General features: G+C 41.8%; 2 protein-coding genes across 2 annotated transcripts in view; both read left to right on the forward strand.

The window, feature by feature from the left end:
* MAPK11 (mitogen-activated protein kinase 11) overlaps window positions 1–2,291 on the forward strand; it is a 31,578-nt gene extending 29,287 nt beyond the window's left edge. Inside the window, exon 12 of the mRNA XM_058805710.1 lies at window positions 864–2,291. Coding sequence (XP_058661693.1) covers window positions 864–937 — 74 coding nt within the window. The 3' untranslated portion in view covers window positions 938–2,291. The remainder of the gene's footprint in view (window positions 1–863) is intronic.
* An 8,114-nt stretch (window positions 2,292–10,405) lies between these two features.
* The window catches only part of LOC131558106 (mitogen-activated protein kinase 12-like), a 31,183-nt gene continuing 29,119 nt past the window's right edge, over window positions 10,406–12,469 (forward strand). The window contains exon 1 of the mRNA XM_058805713.1: window positions 10,406–10,536. Within this exon, the coding sequence (XP_058661696.1) occupies window positions 10,522–10,536 (15 nt within the window). The 5' untranslated portion in view covers window positions 10,406–10,521. The remainder of the gene's footprint in view (window positions 10,537–12,469) is intronic.

The following is a 12,469-nucleotide window of genomic DNA, read 5'->3' on the forward strand; positions in this document are numbered from 1 at the left end:
TAATAGGCATGAGTTTGATATGATTTAAACATCACTGTTTGGAAAACAGAAGTTGGAAGTAATGCCAATACCTGAAGTTAGCCATATGCAAACAGGATTTGTTCCTTAAAAAGCAGCATCTATTTTGAGAAAATACAAAAGAGGTAGCCACTGACAACATATTCCTATAATGTCCAAGGCAGAAAACTGGACGTGACTGTTAGCATGAAAAGATAAAGGGTTATTCCCAAAACATAGCAAGTAACCCATGTTTCTAGCTATTGATGAATATAGAATTTGCTGATGAAAGCTGTTACGTGCTTCTAAGACAAAAAGAAAAATTTTTTCAGAGTACCGTAAAATTAAGTTAGCTACAGTAAAACATTAAAAAAACCAAAAAATCCCAGGATCCTGAGGAATTAGCACAGAATTGCAAATGATATGTAATTGCAAATGATATGTAATTGAAGGCAACTGATTGAGAGATGATGAAGAATGTTTTCCACAGTTAAAAGTGTACATTTTAAAACCTATCTAGATACTTCTAAAGTTTCCATTTTCCATTACACATTGTTGTGTATTGCATTTTGGCAGGTCATCTGACAGGGTAACTGATGTTTTCCTTTCAGAAGCTGTGTGTTTTAGTAATTAGTTGAAGGGGACAGTCATGTTGTACAATAACAGTATTTGTGAGTCTAATTTGTAATCTGAGGTTAAGAGGAGGATTCCTAGTGAATTCAGTCTATTTTTGGATCTGGAAGCTAGAGAGGCTGGATATACAAACTACAGGTCACGTGTATCCGTAGAACTGTTTTGTCTGGAATATTTTTCTTTTGGAGAAAATATCACCTAATTCTTCTCTCTTCCTCACACCCCCTCTACAGAACTTACCTATGAAGAAGTGAATAGCTTTAAACCACCCGACCTAAAAATGGACAGCCTGGAGATAGAACAGTGAATACAGGCAGCTCTGTCTCGCCTTGCTGCACTATGAAGACTGTTAAAATATAACCATACAATTTAACCCGCGGTCAGACATAGATTTTACTATCCAAAGATGTTGGAGGAGATGTGGAAAAACAGATGCATTAAACAGAAGCCAGATGTCTGGTTTGGGTGGGGGTGTCTTTTGCCTTGTAATATGAATGTATTCCCAACTCACAAAGGGTGGTAAAGAACTGCTTCATTCTGAAAAAATTATGCACTGAGTTCTGTCAAGCTATGTGTTCTGCATGTTTCATTTTATCAGTTGTACTGCCAAAATAAAGGTGACCTTTTAAATTAATTTTAAAATTGTACATTTAAAGCATGAATGTATACAAACATGAACAAGAAGTCCATACAAGCAATCTTTTTTTTTTTTTTTTGGTGGCATTTTATCTGTCTGTTTTCGTACTATTTATAGTTAGTGCCTTTATGAAGAGAGGGCGTGGTAGTGAGATAGACAGAATATGCATATGTAGTCATATCTGTGGTGGTCTTACACATGTACTGGATGTCTCTCAAGCAATCTTAACACCAGTTGAAAGTCAGTAAAAATAAATCTTTCTCTTCTCTTGCCATTCAAGTGTGTGTTCTCATTATTTTCCACATCTATTTTTCAATCTGCACAATACCCGTTTGTGAGACAGTTTTCCTTCCCGGTGTATTCCTCACCATGCCATTGCTGGAGTGTTGGTGAATTTGCCTGGGTTTGCAGAAAGGTGCCTTGAAGGTACTGCAGCAGAGCTCTGTAGACTTCTGCAAGCTTCAGCAAAGGCTGTCACAGATGGCAGTGCAGGAGTGCTCAGTTCACAGCTTTGAATTAAATATTCCACATTGTCTTATTTTTTTTCACAAAATCCTTGGGAAAGTAATCTAATAATTGCCATTGGAAGACATGACAAAACAAGGAGAGTCAAGAATTTGTCACATTCTCATTGGAGTTTCTTTTTAAATTTTTAAAGGTTTTCTGACTCTGAAAAGTTGAAAAATTAAATTTAAAAATTGCAGGATACATCAGATACCAAAATTTTTTAAAGAATCAAATTCATCTGATTCCTTCATTATACTGTATACAGCAACATAACATGCATAATACTGTGACAGGAATATCCTTTTGGCACAAGGCCTCTTGTATTGTATTAGCTGTGTCTTTGTACACATGTGTGATTCACAGCTGTTTAATGTTTAATTTGTGTCTTGTTCTTGCTGTCAGAGTCTTATTTTAGAGGTGGCTTTTTATAATATTTAGGTTTTCTGAAACTTTTGTCATTAATTTTCAATTGTATAGCAGTTATATAAGGTAATGGACTCTACTGCATTTACTTTCCCCTGTATTTTTTCTATGTAAAAAGAAAGGCTTTTTCTTAATAAACAGATTTAAAAACAAAAACTCAAGTCCAAGAACTTTGCTTTTTTCAAAAGTAGAAATAGACATTCCATCCAGAAAATATGTTTCTAATTTATGGACTAAGTGATAGACTGTTTTGGCAATGTTGACCAGTTATCCAACACTTGCAACCAATGAAATGCAGCCACTTGTATTCAGCTTCCCCCAAGGCATGTTAATCTGAGAGTAAATGCCTGCATGAATTTCTTGTGACTCTGTTGAAGTGCTGTCAGCCATTGTTACTTTGGCTTCCTGTGAAGCTGGATGAGGATTGTAATGATCATGCAATGACTGAATTTCATGCTGACTAAAATAGGTGAAAAAGTTTTAAATCTTTAAACTATTTGTCTAACTACATAATGAAAATATTCACTCAGTCATATCTTAAACATTTTTTTTATTTGTTTGTTTGCCAGTTAAAAGTAACTTAGTGCTTTATTTTCTCTGAAGTCTGATATTGAGTTTACAAGCCTATTTGGTTGCTCCATTTCAGTTGGAAGGGCAAAGATGAAGTAAAGAGATTTCACAAGAACTTTTTGTGTCCGACAATAATTAATTTATTATGGGGTTTGTCCCTTCATTGTTAAATCTGGTTTCCTGGCTCTGAGGGTGGCTGTTGTAAAATGCTTCAAAGGATGGGTAAAACTGGTTGCCATAGCTCTGCCACTTGAGGTAGAAAGAAAGTTTTATGTTGCTTCCAAAATTTCTTCTGGCAACTCTGAATCTTCCTCTGAATATTTTCTTTGGCATTCAGAGATGCAGGTTTTTTTCTAGGAGATAAATTATGTAGGAAGAACATGGTCATGGCCACATTTAAAGTAATCGAAGGTGACAGTAATGGGCAACAATAGATCAGCCCTTTTTAATGAATTACCATCAAAACCTGTAAATCATCTCATTTTAATGTCAAGAAAAACAGTAGGGAGACAGACATCTTTTTCCTAGATGTGCAAAATGAAGGTAATTATTTAGACCTCAAAAACCAATAATTAAAGTATTTTTCTAGAGTAGGTAACCAGCTCCCTTGTGGCAATCCAACATGAGACTATAATTTGATAACTTTATCAGTTTACAACAGCAGGAGAAGGTAATTGGAAAGCCAGTACCCCAATGGGACAGAAAGGTGGGAGCCTTAGCACTAACAATGCTTATCATTTGAACACAGATGGAAGAAAACATTTATCTACCAACTCAAACAGGCAGATGGAGATAAATATAGAGGAGTGAGGGCTTTGTCAGGCTTGGTGAGGCAGATGGCTTAAAAGTAAATTTCAAAAAGTAAATATAAAGCTTTTATAAAAAAGTATTTGCTAAAAATGTCATTAATGAAGGCATTCATTACATGGCCCAAATGTTATTTGCAAACTTGTAGTGGTTTCTGCTTAAACAGCAGGGGTTTCATCTCCTGAGAGCACTGTTACTTTCAGTAGCACATTTGTGCCTTTGCAGGTGCCCTATACATTGCATTTGTGCTTCAGGAGAGCAGGGTAGGTTTTAGCCTACACTAAATCAGGGTACTCTCATCCCTGGCCACCTGCAAAGCACAGAGGGGATGGAGGAGCAGGGCTGGGCTTTGCTCATGGAGGAGGCAGCTCAGGCTTCCAGTGGGCAGGACACAGCTGGTCAATTACCGACATGGTTAGCAATTTACTTTTAATCTGACTTTATTTAATTTCAGCTTTCAGTCACAAGAGCTTGTTATCCGTCCACCTAGTGAATTGAAATCACTTCCAGTATTTATTATCTCACTCTAATCAGGGTTAGTGCAACCCCAAGTCTAGTAATTTTATCATCACTGGCAGCAAACGTTCTTGCAAAAGGAAAATCTTTTGCATGCATCTCAGTCTTTTGACATGCCTAAGTATACACAACACTTTTAGAATCTGCAGCTTTATTTTTTAAGCTCTTTACCTCATCAGCACTGAAACCCAGCAACAGGAAATTGATATGACACAGCCAAAGCAGACAGGAATAAAAAACTTTTAATCTACAATGGACCAACGGAAAGAAAAAACAAGGATAGTTTAGAGGAAAAGCACTGTTTTAGAAGATATCATGTGCCATACCCTGAAGATACAAAGTGGCTACTTGAGTCTGAAATAGCAGGGTTACTAATAAGTTCAAAAATTTATGGGGGGGGGGGGGAATAGGAAATTAGGCAATCAATACTGATATATTAAAATAAATACATCATTATCAATCATTATAATAGAGTCATTATTTAGACAGCTTTGTTGCAGAATTCCAGGTTGTGCTCTTGGTGGTTTTTTTGATATGGTATACCAGATGAAAGCAAGAGGGAAGGAAGGTCAGTGTGCTGCAGGATCTGAAACAGCGAGCTCACCCTAAGGGTCAGGAGGGGAACAGCCCTCTCAAGGACAAAATGTTGGCAGCAAAAGAAACTTTGACAGAGGTTGGAAGCAGTCAATACAAAAGTTACTTCCTTCCTTTTTTCCTGTCACATGTGCTCCTGGATCATAGCAAGAAAACAGACCTCCACTTTCCCCACTCCTGGGACCTGGTCAAAGGTGAATGTGTCCAAAACATACTGTACAGAACTGCCAGCACAAATTACTTAAGTGTCCTTTGCTACATCTGTAAATTACTGACTTGGCCCAAGAATCCCTGACAGATGAGCAGTGGTAAAGATTTAGCTCTCATGAAAAGAGAATTTCACTGTAAATGGAGTAAACTATGTCTTTTGTTAGCAGCAGAAAGGAATTCAACCTCAACAAGATCAGTCTCCTTAGGAAATAACAGCAACACTTTGCTTTAAAAGCAGCTGGTTTTTTGTCACACATTGCTGCTACTGCTGCTAGTATTTATGGATGCAAACTGGTTCTTAGAAATCAGCACATTTGCACAAGTGAGAGTACCAAGTGTCATTAATTTATGAGTCTGGGTAAGGGGTTTTAAGGCACTCGTACCAAGAGATTTAGAAAGCTACATTCGTGTGGCTGCCATTGCCCTTCTTTCTGCTATAAAATAAAATATTGAACTGATTCACCTAAAAGGGTCTACATTTTCACTACAAGGAGGAAATATATTGTGAGTTTTCTGTGTGAACACTGATCTTCCAACAATCTGACACTTAATCCATTAGACCAGAAATTTCAACATAATGAGCAAAACTCTTCAATTAGGCTTCCATCTTGCAGACACACAAATGCTTCATTTTGCACTCCCATAGTCCCCCAGCTCCAATTATTGTCACATATTAAGATGTGTACCATAGCACAGAGGTTTTAGCCAGTCCTTTTAGGTTCCAATTTAATCACAAGTAATAGTGAACACAGTAGTAATACTGAATCACAGCTGCAGTTCTGAGACAACTATACACTAAATCTGCCATAACTGGCAGCCTCCACTGAGCAATACTTTGTTCCTTATAGAGTAATGTCCTGTGGATTAACACCCAGATAATATCTGCCTATTTTACATTAGACCCTGATTGCTCTAATCAAGAACCCATAGTTAAATTACATTCTGTGCAAAAATTACATACAGTACTCCTGTTCTGCCCAGCTCTCTCATTAGGTGGTGGTGGAAACAAAGAAAACTAAGGCAGCACTGAGAAGGATGGGTAAGATGGGGGAAAGAATGCCATGATGGTTTGGGTGATTTAACAGGAGATGTGCAAAACTATGCAGTGACAAATGAGTAAAGCTATCCATCAGTGATATCCATTAATGCTCTTTTCATATGATTTTTGCATTGAGGTTGGGAAACTCTTGAAGAATTGTTGTTTTGCTCTGTAGACTATAGCATCTCATATTGCAACAATCTGTGATAGTTTAAAAATTAAACTCCTTCAGTCTCTTGTAGGAGAGGATCTTTTGGTGGATTCTGAGGAGAGAAAGTTAGGAGAGTGTTAAAAGTAGTTGATTTATACATAGGTGTCTGCTACTCTCTACAACTGGCCTCTCTTCCTCCACCAACCTCCAGCAAGCAGGGATAGTGGAGTACTACAGTTACTTAGTAAGTTCTCACTTGACCTCTTGAAAAAAATGTAATGTATAGTTTGAATTATTTTTTAATATAATAAAGCACTTAGGTGTCTATATTTATTTACTCCTTTCTGCTGATGGCTTAATGACCTTGCACCATGGCAAGGCCCCCCAGGAGGGCTACATGTCACAGAAACTAGAACTGAAACACCCTGCTCATTGGGCAGAGAGACAAAATCAGAAAAGTTGGAAAATAGTTGGCAGTGACTCCACTGGGGAAGGGTGGGGACAAAATAGCACAAGAGTATTTTCCAATTAACACTGAGATTTTTTTTAATTACTATTTTTTAAGCTGTACTTCTTGTTGTAAAAAATAGAATTAACTTACTTCCTCCATGGCAACAGGTCCAAGTAAGGCACAGAGTATTTTTTGAAGGTGGACATATAGAAAGCTTCTTAAAAAATAATATCCTAGGAATCAGCTTTTGACAATTCAGCAAGATTTTATGTTTATTGACATTTAAGATATGTTTTACACAGCCAAATTATTCATATGTGAATTAGTGTTTCAAGAATAAAATGATCATATGAAAGACATATAAACAGGCAGAAAGGTGGGAAGACGTTTGATTCTTCAAAGGACTTTGTATGATCTCCTTTCCAGCACAATATCAGTGCCTGGACTAGAGATCACTGCCAGTCCCCTCTCCAGTTCAGCTCCTGACAGGGCTGTGTCATTTTGCCATCTCCAAGGGGCGGCTTGTGGTGAGCAGCTTTGCCATCAAACTCTCTCACCAGACTTCAGACATGTAGGATTTCTCAGGAAAACATGGTTAGATTTCTCACTGCTTGCTTGTACAGCTTCTGTTCCAGAACCAAAGCTTCTCTTCCAGGCTGGAGGGAAATTGAGCTCTCAGTTATCAGAGGGATTAGAAAGAGTACTGAAAGAATACTGTACCCATCTCATCTACCTCATATGCTTTGCAGCTGATGGCAACCATCCAGCACATCAAAAGTTGGCTCTTAAAAAAAAAAAACCACCACATTCTGATACCTCTTAAATCTTCCGTTTATGTGATGAGCATTAGAAAAGTGCAATTTTTGCACCATTAATGCATTTATTATTTTTTGTTAATGATATGTGAAGAAGATCCCTTTTTCTATTAACTTTACAATAAATGTATGCCAGAAGCAGAAATATCTGATAGCACTCTTTTTAAAATCCATCCTATCAAGTACATGTTGCCCAGAATAAGATAGGGCCGTAGCATCTATCAGTCAGTCCCCTGACAACAAACTGTCTTTGGGAAAACATCACCATGTATCCAGCTGAGCCTAGCAGGATGCAGAGACTCTGCAGTTTGTGACATTGCTGTAAGATCTACCAGCTGTGGATGGACCCAAGTTTCTTGACTCATTCCCTTCATAGACATTTTGAATGGTTTATTAGACAAAGTTATGACAGTGCTGATTTCCTAGTCTTTTCAGTAAGTTTACCAGGTCACCACGTTTATGTATGACCAGCTGGTCTTATATTTGACCTACACAGCTGTTTCATCCATCTATAGCAAAATATGCCTAGATACTTACTGGAGGAAAAACATGGGAAAACCAGGAGCAGATAACTCTGTCAATTTAAAATGTTTTTTTAAAGTTGCTCTGTAATATTCTCAGCTTGTGCACAAGAGTGAACTTCTCTTGATGCTAAATTAGTACTTTTATCTACTGTATCAAAATAATTTAATTTCTGCCTTGATAAAAAGCAAGCAGTAAAAAAGTATCACTTTGTCACAACTGGATAAAGGAAAAGTAAGTGAAGGATAACAAGCAGAACTTATCCTCTCTATACTAGAAACATATATAATGGTAATTAAAAGTAATTTAACTAATGGATTAGCTCAAAATGAGAGAAAGCTGTTGTATCTTTCACCTTACCTGTACCATGTATCACACCGCCAACATCTGAATGGCAGAGATCATAGAAGGGATGTCAGAAATTAAAAAATAATCTCCTGGGGCAGTGGATTCTTAAAAGTAAACATCTGCTATTAATCTGACACTTCTCACAAGCCTCATGTTAACTGCTAAATGGCAGAAGGTTGCTCTGCATTCTCACTAAACCAGAGATTGGAACAGGTCAGTGGAGAGCAGAGCTGAACACAGGGCTGGCAGCTGGAAGGTTGTGCTGTTCTGTACCCCAAGAGGAGCAAGGGCAGAGTGGCTCGTCCACATTTGGTAGTCCAGCACCAAAAGGGCTGGGCCCGTGGCAACTACCAAAATGGCATTGGGAGCCATGAAACTTGTCCAGATTGCTCCTTTAGAGCTAAACCACAAACTGAACTCTAGTGACAGCAAATCTGAGTTATCTAACCACAGCAACATTGCTCAGGGGTGAAGTCAAACTAAACAAAGGTTGTGCCAGACCCTGAAGGACAAGAATTTTAATTATATTCATACAGAGAACACATAACACATATTTTAAACCAGGTTTTTGCCTTACACGTGTTGCTGGCCCAGGCCTATTTACTACATAGCTACTGAGAAGGTTGCTCTTGTCCGTACTCCAGCACTGCAGTAATTTCAAGCCGCTGCTGCAACAGTTCCATTCCACTTCAGCCATGCACAAGATACTTGCTCTGAGCACCTGAACCAAGTATGGGCTGGTTTTTATTTAACTCTATGAAATATTGTTGTAACTTGTGGTCTGACCCTGGAACGACCTGTTCATCACAGGGCACAGGCCATACAAAAGCTCACGTTTGGACTCCCAGCTCTGCCAGCGGCAGCCTCTCGTACTTTTTAACACGTCGATGCAGCAGCCGAAGGCACCTCACCGGAACCTGAGCACAAACGCCAAACGGGCCCCACGTGAGGGGGGGCCATGGCGGAGAAGAGCCGGCCGGAGGGGTTTGGTCCGCACTGCAAGGGCTCGCTCGGACAGCGAGAGCCCCGGCACCTGCCTCCCTGGCCTCGCTCCGCCGCTGCCGCCGGGACACCGCGCCCTTCGCGCCCAGACTCGGCGGAGCGCAGCCCCAGGCTCCAGGGCTGGGGGTCACGCAGGGCGCTGCCGGGCCGGTGCGGATCCCGGTGCCGGTCCCCGGGGTGAGCGCTGCCGGCGGGCGGTGCTGCCGGCGGGGCTGCGCGGGGCGGGCGCGGGCGGCGCCGCTCGCTGAGGCCCGGCCCCTCAGCGCAGCCCGGCTCGGCGGCGCCGGCCGCTCCCGCTCCCCCGGCCCGGGCTCTTTGTCGGCGCGAGCCGGCGGGGGTCGGCAGCGCCATGTCCTCCCCCAAGAATGGCTTCTACCGGCAGGAGATCACCAAGACCCTCTGGGAAGTGCGGGACCGCTACCGGGACCTGCAGCCGGTGGGGTCCGGCGCCTACGGAGCCGTGTGGTGAGCGGAGCGGTGGGGGTGAGGGGGGCGGCGGCCTCTGTCCCGGCCCGGGGGATGCTGCCGGGGCCGGCCCTCTCGCGCGCTGCTCCCTGCCAACTTTTCCCGGTTGTTGTCCGGACCCGGGCTGGCCCCGCCCGGTGCCGCCGGCCCCGTGGGTGCAGAGGGGCGGCGGCCCCGCTGTTCACCTGGCCGCCCCGAGCCAGGCTCTTCGCCAGGAGGAGCCGACCCGGGCGTCTTCCGTGCCTGGAGCGAGCAGAGCCCGCAGCGCTGCCCCAGCCCTGCCCGGGGGCGCTGCCCCAGCCCTGCCCCAGCGCTGCCCGCCGCTGCCGAGCCCGGCCCGCGGCACCCCGGAGCGGCAGCGTCCCTGCAGCCCGGGGTGTTTTAGCGCTTGGGGCGGGCCCCTCGGTTTGGCTCTGCGTTGGTGATGGGCTTTGGTGTTTAGTGGGATTTTTTGTCTTATTTTTAGTTTGGGGATTTTTTTTTCCCACTCCGCAGATGTTCCTTTTTAAAGCTTTTGATAACTGTCTACATTTCATTACAGAGCCTGGCAGGCTTTTAAAGGAACGAAGTGAGATGGCTGCTGGCAGAGATGCTGTGGGGCGGTGTCTCCCCCCGAGGGCCCGGCAGCGTGGGGCAGGATGCAGCCGCTGGCCGGGTTTGCTGGGCTTTGCAGACTTGCTTCGGTCCTTACTCACCAAACTCTTTCTTTTCCCTTAAAGCTCAGCCGTCGATGGAAGAAGTGGTACCAAAGTGGCCATTAAGAAATTGTACCGCCCGTTTCAGTCTGAACTCTTTGCCAAACGAGCTTACCGAGAGCTGCGTCTCCTGAAACACATGAAGCATGAAAACGTGAGTTGAGTCATTAGCTCAAAACTACAGCTTAGGCACTCTAAATCAAAGAAAATATGTACATTTGGACAAGGCACATGTGTAGCTGAATGGAATTCTGAAATCTTTCAGCCTGTTTTTTTGTCTGCCTGTCCTACAAACATCAGTTCACACAAACTAGAATATCCTGTGGGAAACACCACTTAATTTCCACGTAGGAAAAATTGGGTGGGGAAGGTTAGGACCACAGTGCAATTTGCTCAGTGCTAGTGAGAGGGATTAAAAGCCAGAAATTAAGGTCTCCATTACTACCTTCCTGTGAGTTGCAGGAGAACACAGAGCACAGGTCTGTGGGTCTTAAATACCAGCATCTTTTTTTCTTTTCTTTCTTTTTTTTTTTTTTGTTCCCCTGAGCTTGCTTGAAGATGCACACATGAATATCTTTTAGAAGAGGTTAGCATTTTTCTCCTTTTTTATTGTTAATTTTAACCTTTCAGGCTGATATAAATGGGAAACAGGAAAAGTCCACAAATGACTAAACAAATTGCTTTACGGTGAAGCAGAGAATAGGTAATAGAACTCTGCAGATAATTCCCATGTAATGTGAAAGAACAGCTGTAGAAAGAAGTGCTGAAAGTGTGGTTGAGAGAAAGATTCATGGTCCCAGTACTGCTTAGGAATTTAGGAAAAAAAATAAAGAAGTTTGTGCAAAAACAGTTGTTATGGAGTCTCAAAGCATTTCACAAAAAACTGAGACATCAAAAGCGAGGATGAGAGAAAGTGGTAATAACAATAACTAGTCATTGCCATTTAACATTATAATACTAATATTGTGAGTACCAACTAGGTTTGTTTGAAGAATAATTTGCGGGCTGTCCTGACAGTCCAGAAAGAAAAAGAGCTTTTTGTAGGCTTAAGAAACTGTCTACTTGTTTTAGTCTGATTACTTCAAAGTAACTGCCTCATAACCACTGCTGCATATGTTTAAGAGTTAATGTTTGCAGGAAACTTCTGTGTATGGGCTTAAATACTCTCAGCGTTTTCTTTACTGAACATTTGGGAGCAGAGCAGCCTGTGCAGTTGCCAAGCTCCTAACTGTGTCCAGAATTTTGAGATTATTTTTCTTCCATTTCCCAGAATAATCTGTTGGGTAGCATTTTCCACTCTTAGCAGGTTTTATGCAGTGTATGCCCTTTGGAATAATACTCTAGAACTCCACTGTGGGCTCAATTGGTAATTAAAGAGTCCAGAAGAAAATGGTCACTGGGGAACCTGAGCACAATCTGTACAAGTTACAAATCAATATATATGAAGGAAGAGAATGATTTACAATCATAGGAAACAGTTTGGGCCACAGAAAGAAGCGGTTTATGTACTAAGGAGAAGTTTTAACATGAATTGTTAAAATCATCTATTCATTAGAGAACAAAGACTGAGTAAATGATGCTGCAGGGGTTGGAAGCAGAAACTGACTGTTCCACCCATCTGTGATGAGACTGACATGGCAGTGCAGCCATGAAGACAATTCCTATCTGCCACCCCAGCCTCACTCCCTTTTGTCAGTCACGTTGGCCATGGTGAATTAGAAGCAGCAGCAATGCCTCTTAGGATTTTCAGTTCCTCAGCTGATCTCAAGGGTAATCCTTCAGCTGCTTCACCCATCCAGAATTAAATCAGAATGGCAATATTGCTCCTATCATGATTTTCAGCCTGACCCCTTGGACCCATAACCATTCTGTCAAAGAGCTTTTTTTTTGCATATTTCATAGAAACATAGAACCACAGAATGGAAAGGATATGAAAAGGATATGAACCACACATTGAAAAGGATATGAAAAATCATGTAGTTCCAACCCTTCTGCTGTGGGCAGGGACACCTTTCACTCAACCAGGTTGCTCAAAACCCCATCCAATCTGATCTTGAACACTTCCAGGGATGGGATGTCCACAACTT

This window comes from Ammospiza caudacuta, chromosome 5, assembly GCF_027887145.1.
Source record: "Ammospiza caudacuta isolate bAmmCau1 chromosome 5, bAmmCau1.pri, whole genome shotgun sequence".
Taxonomy (NCBI): domain Eukaryota; kingdom Metazoa; phylum Chordata; class Aves; order Passeriformes; family Passerellidae; genus Ammospiza; species Ammospiza caudacuta.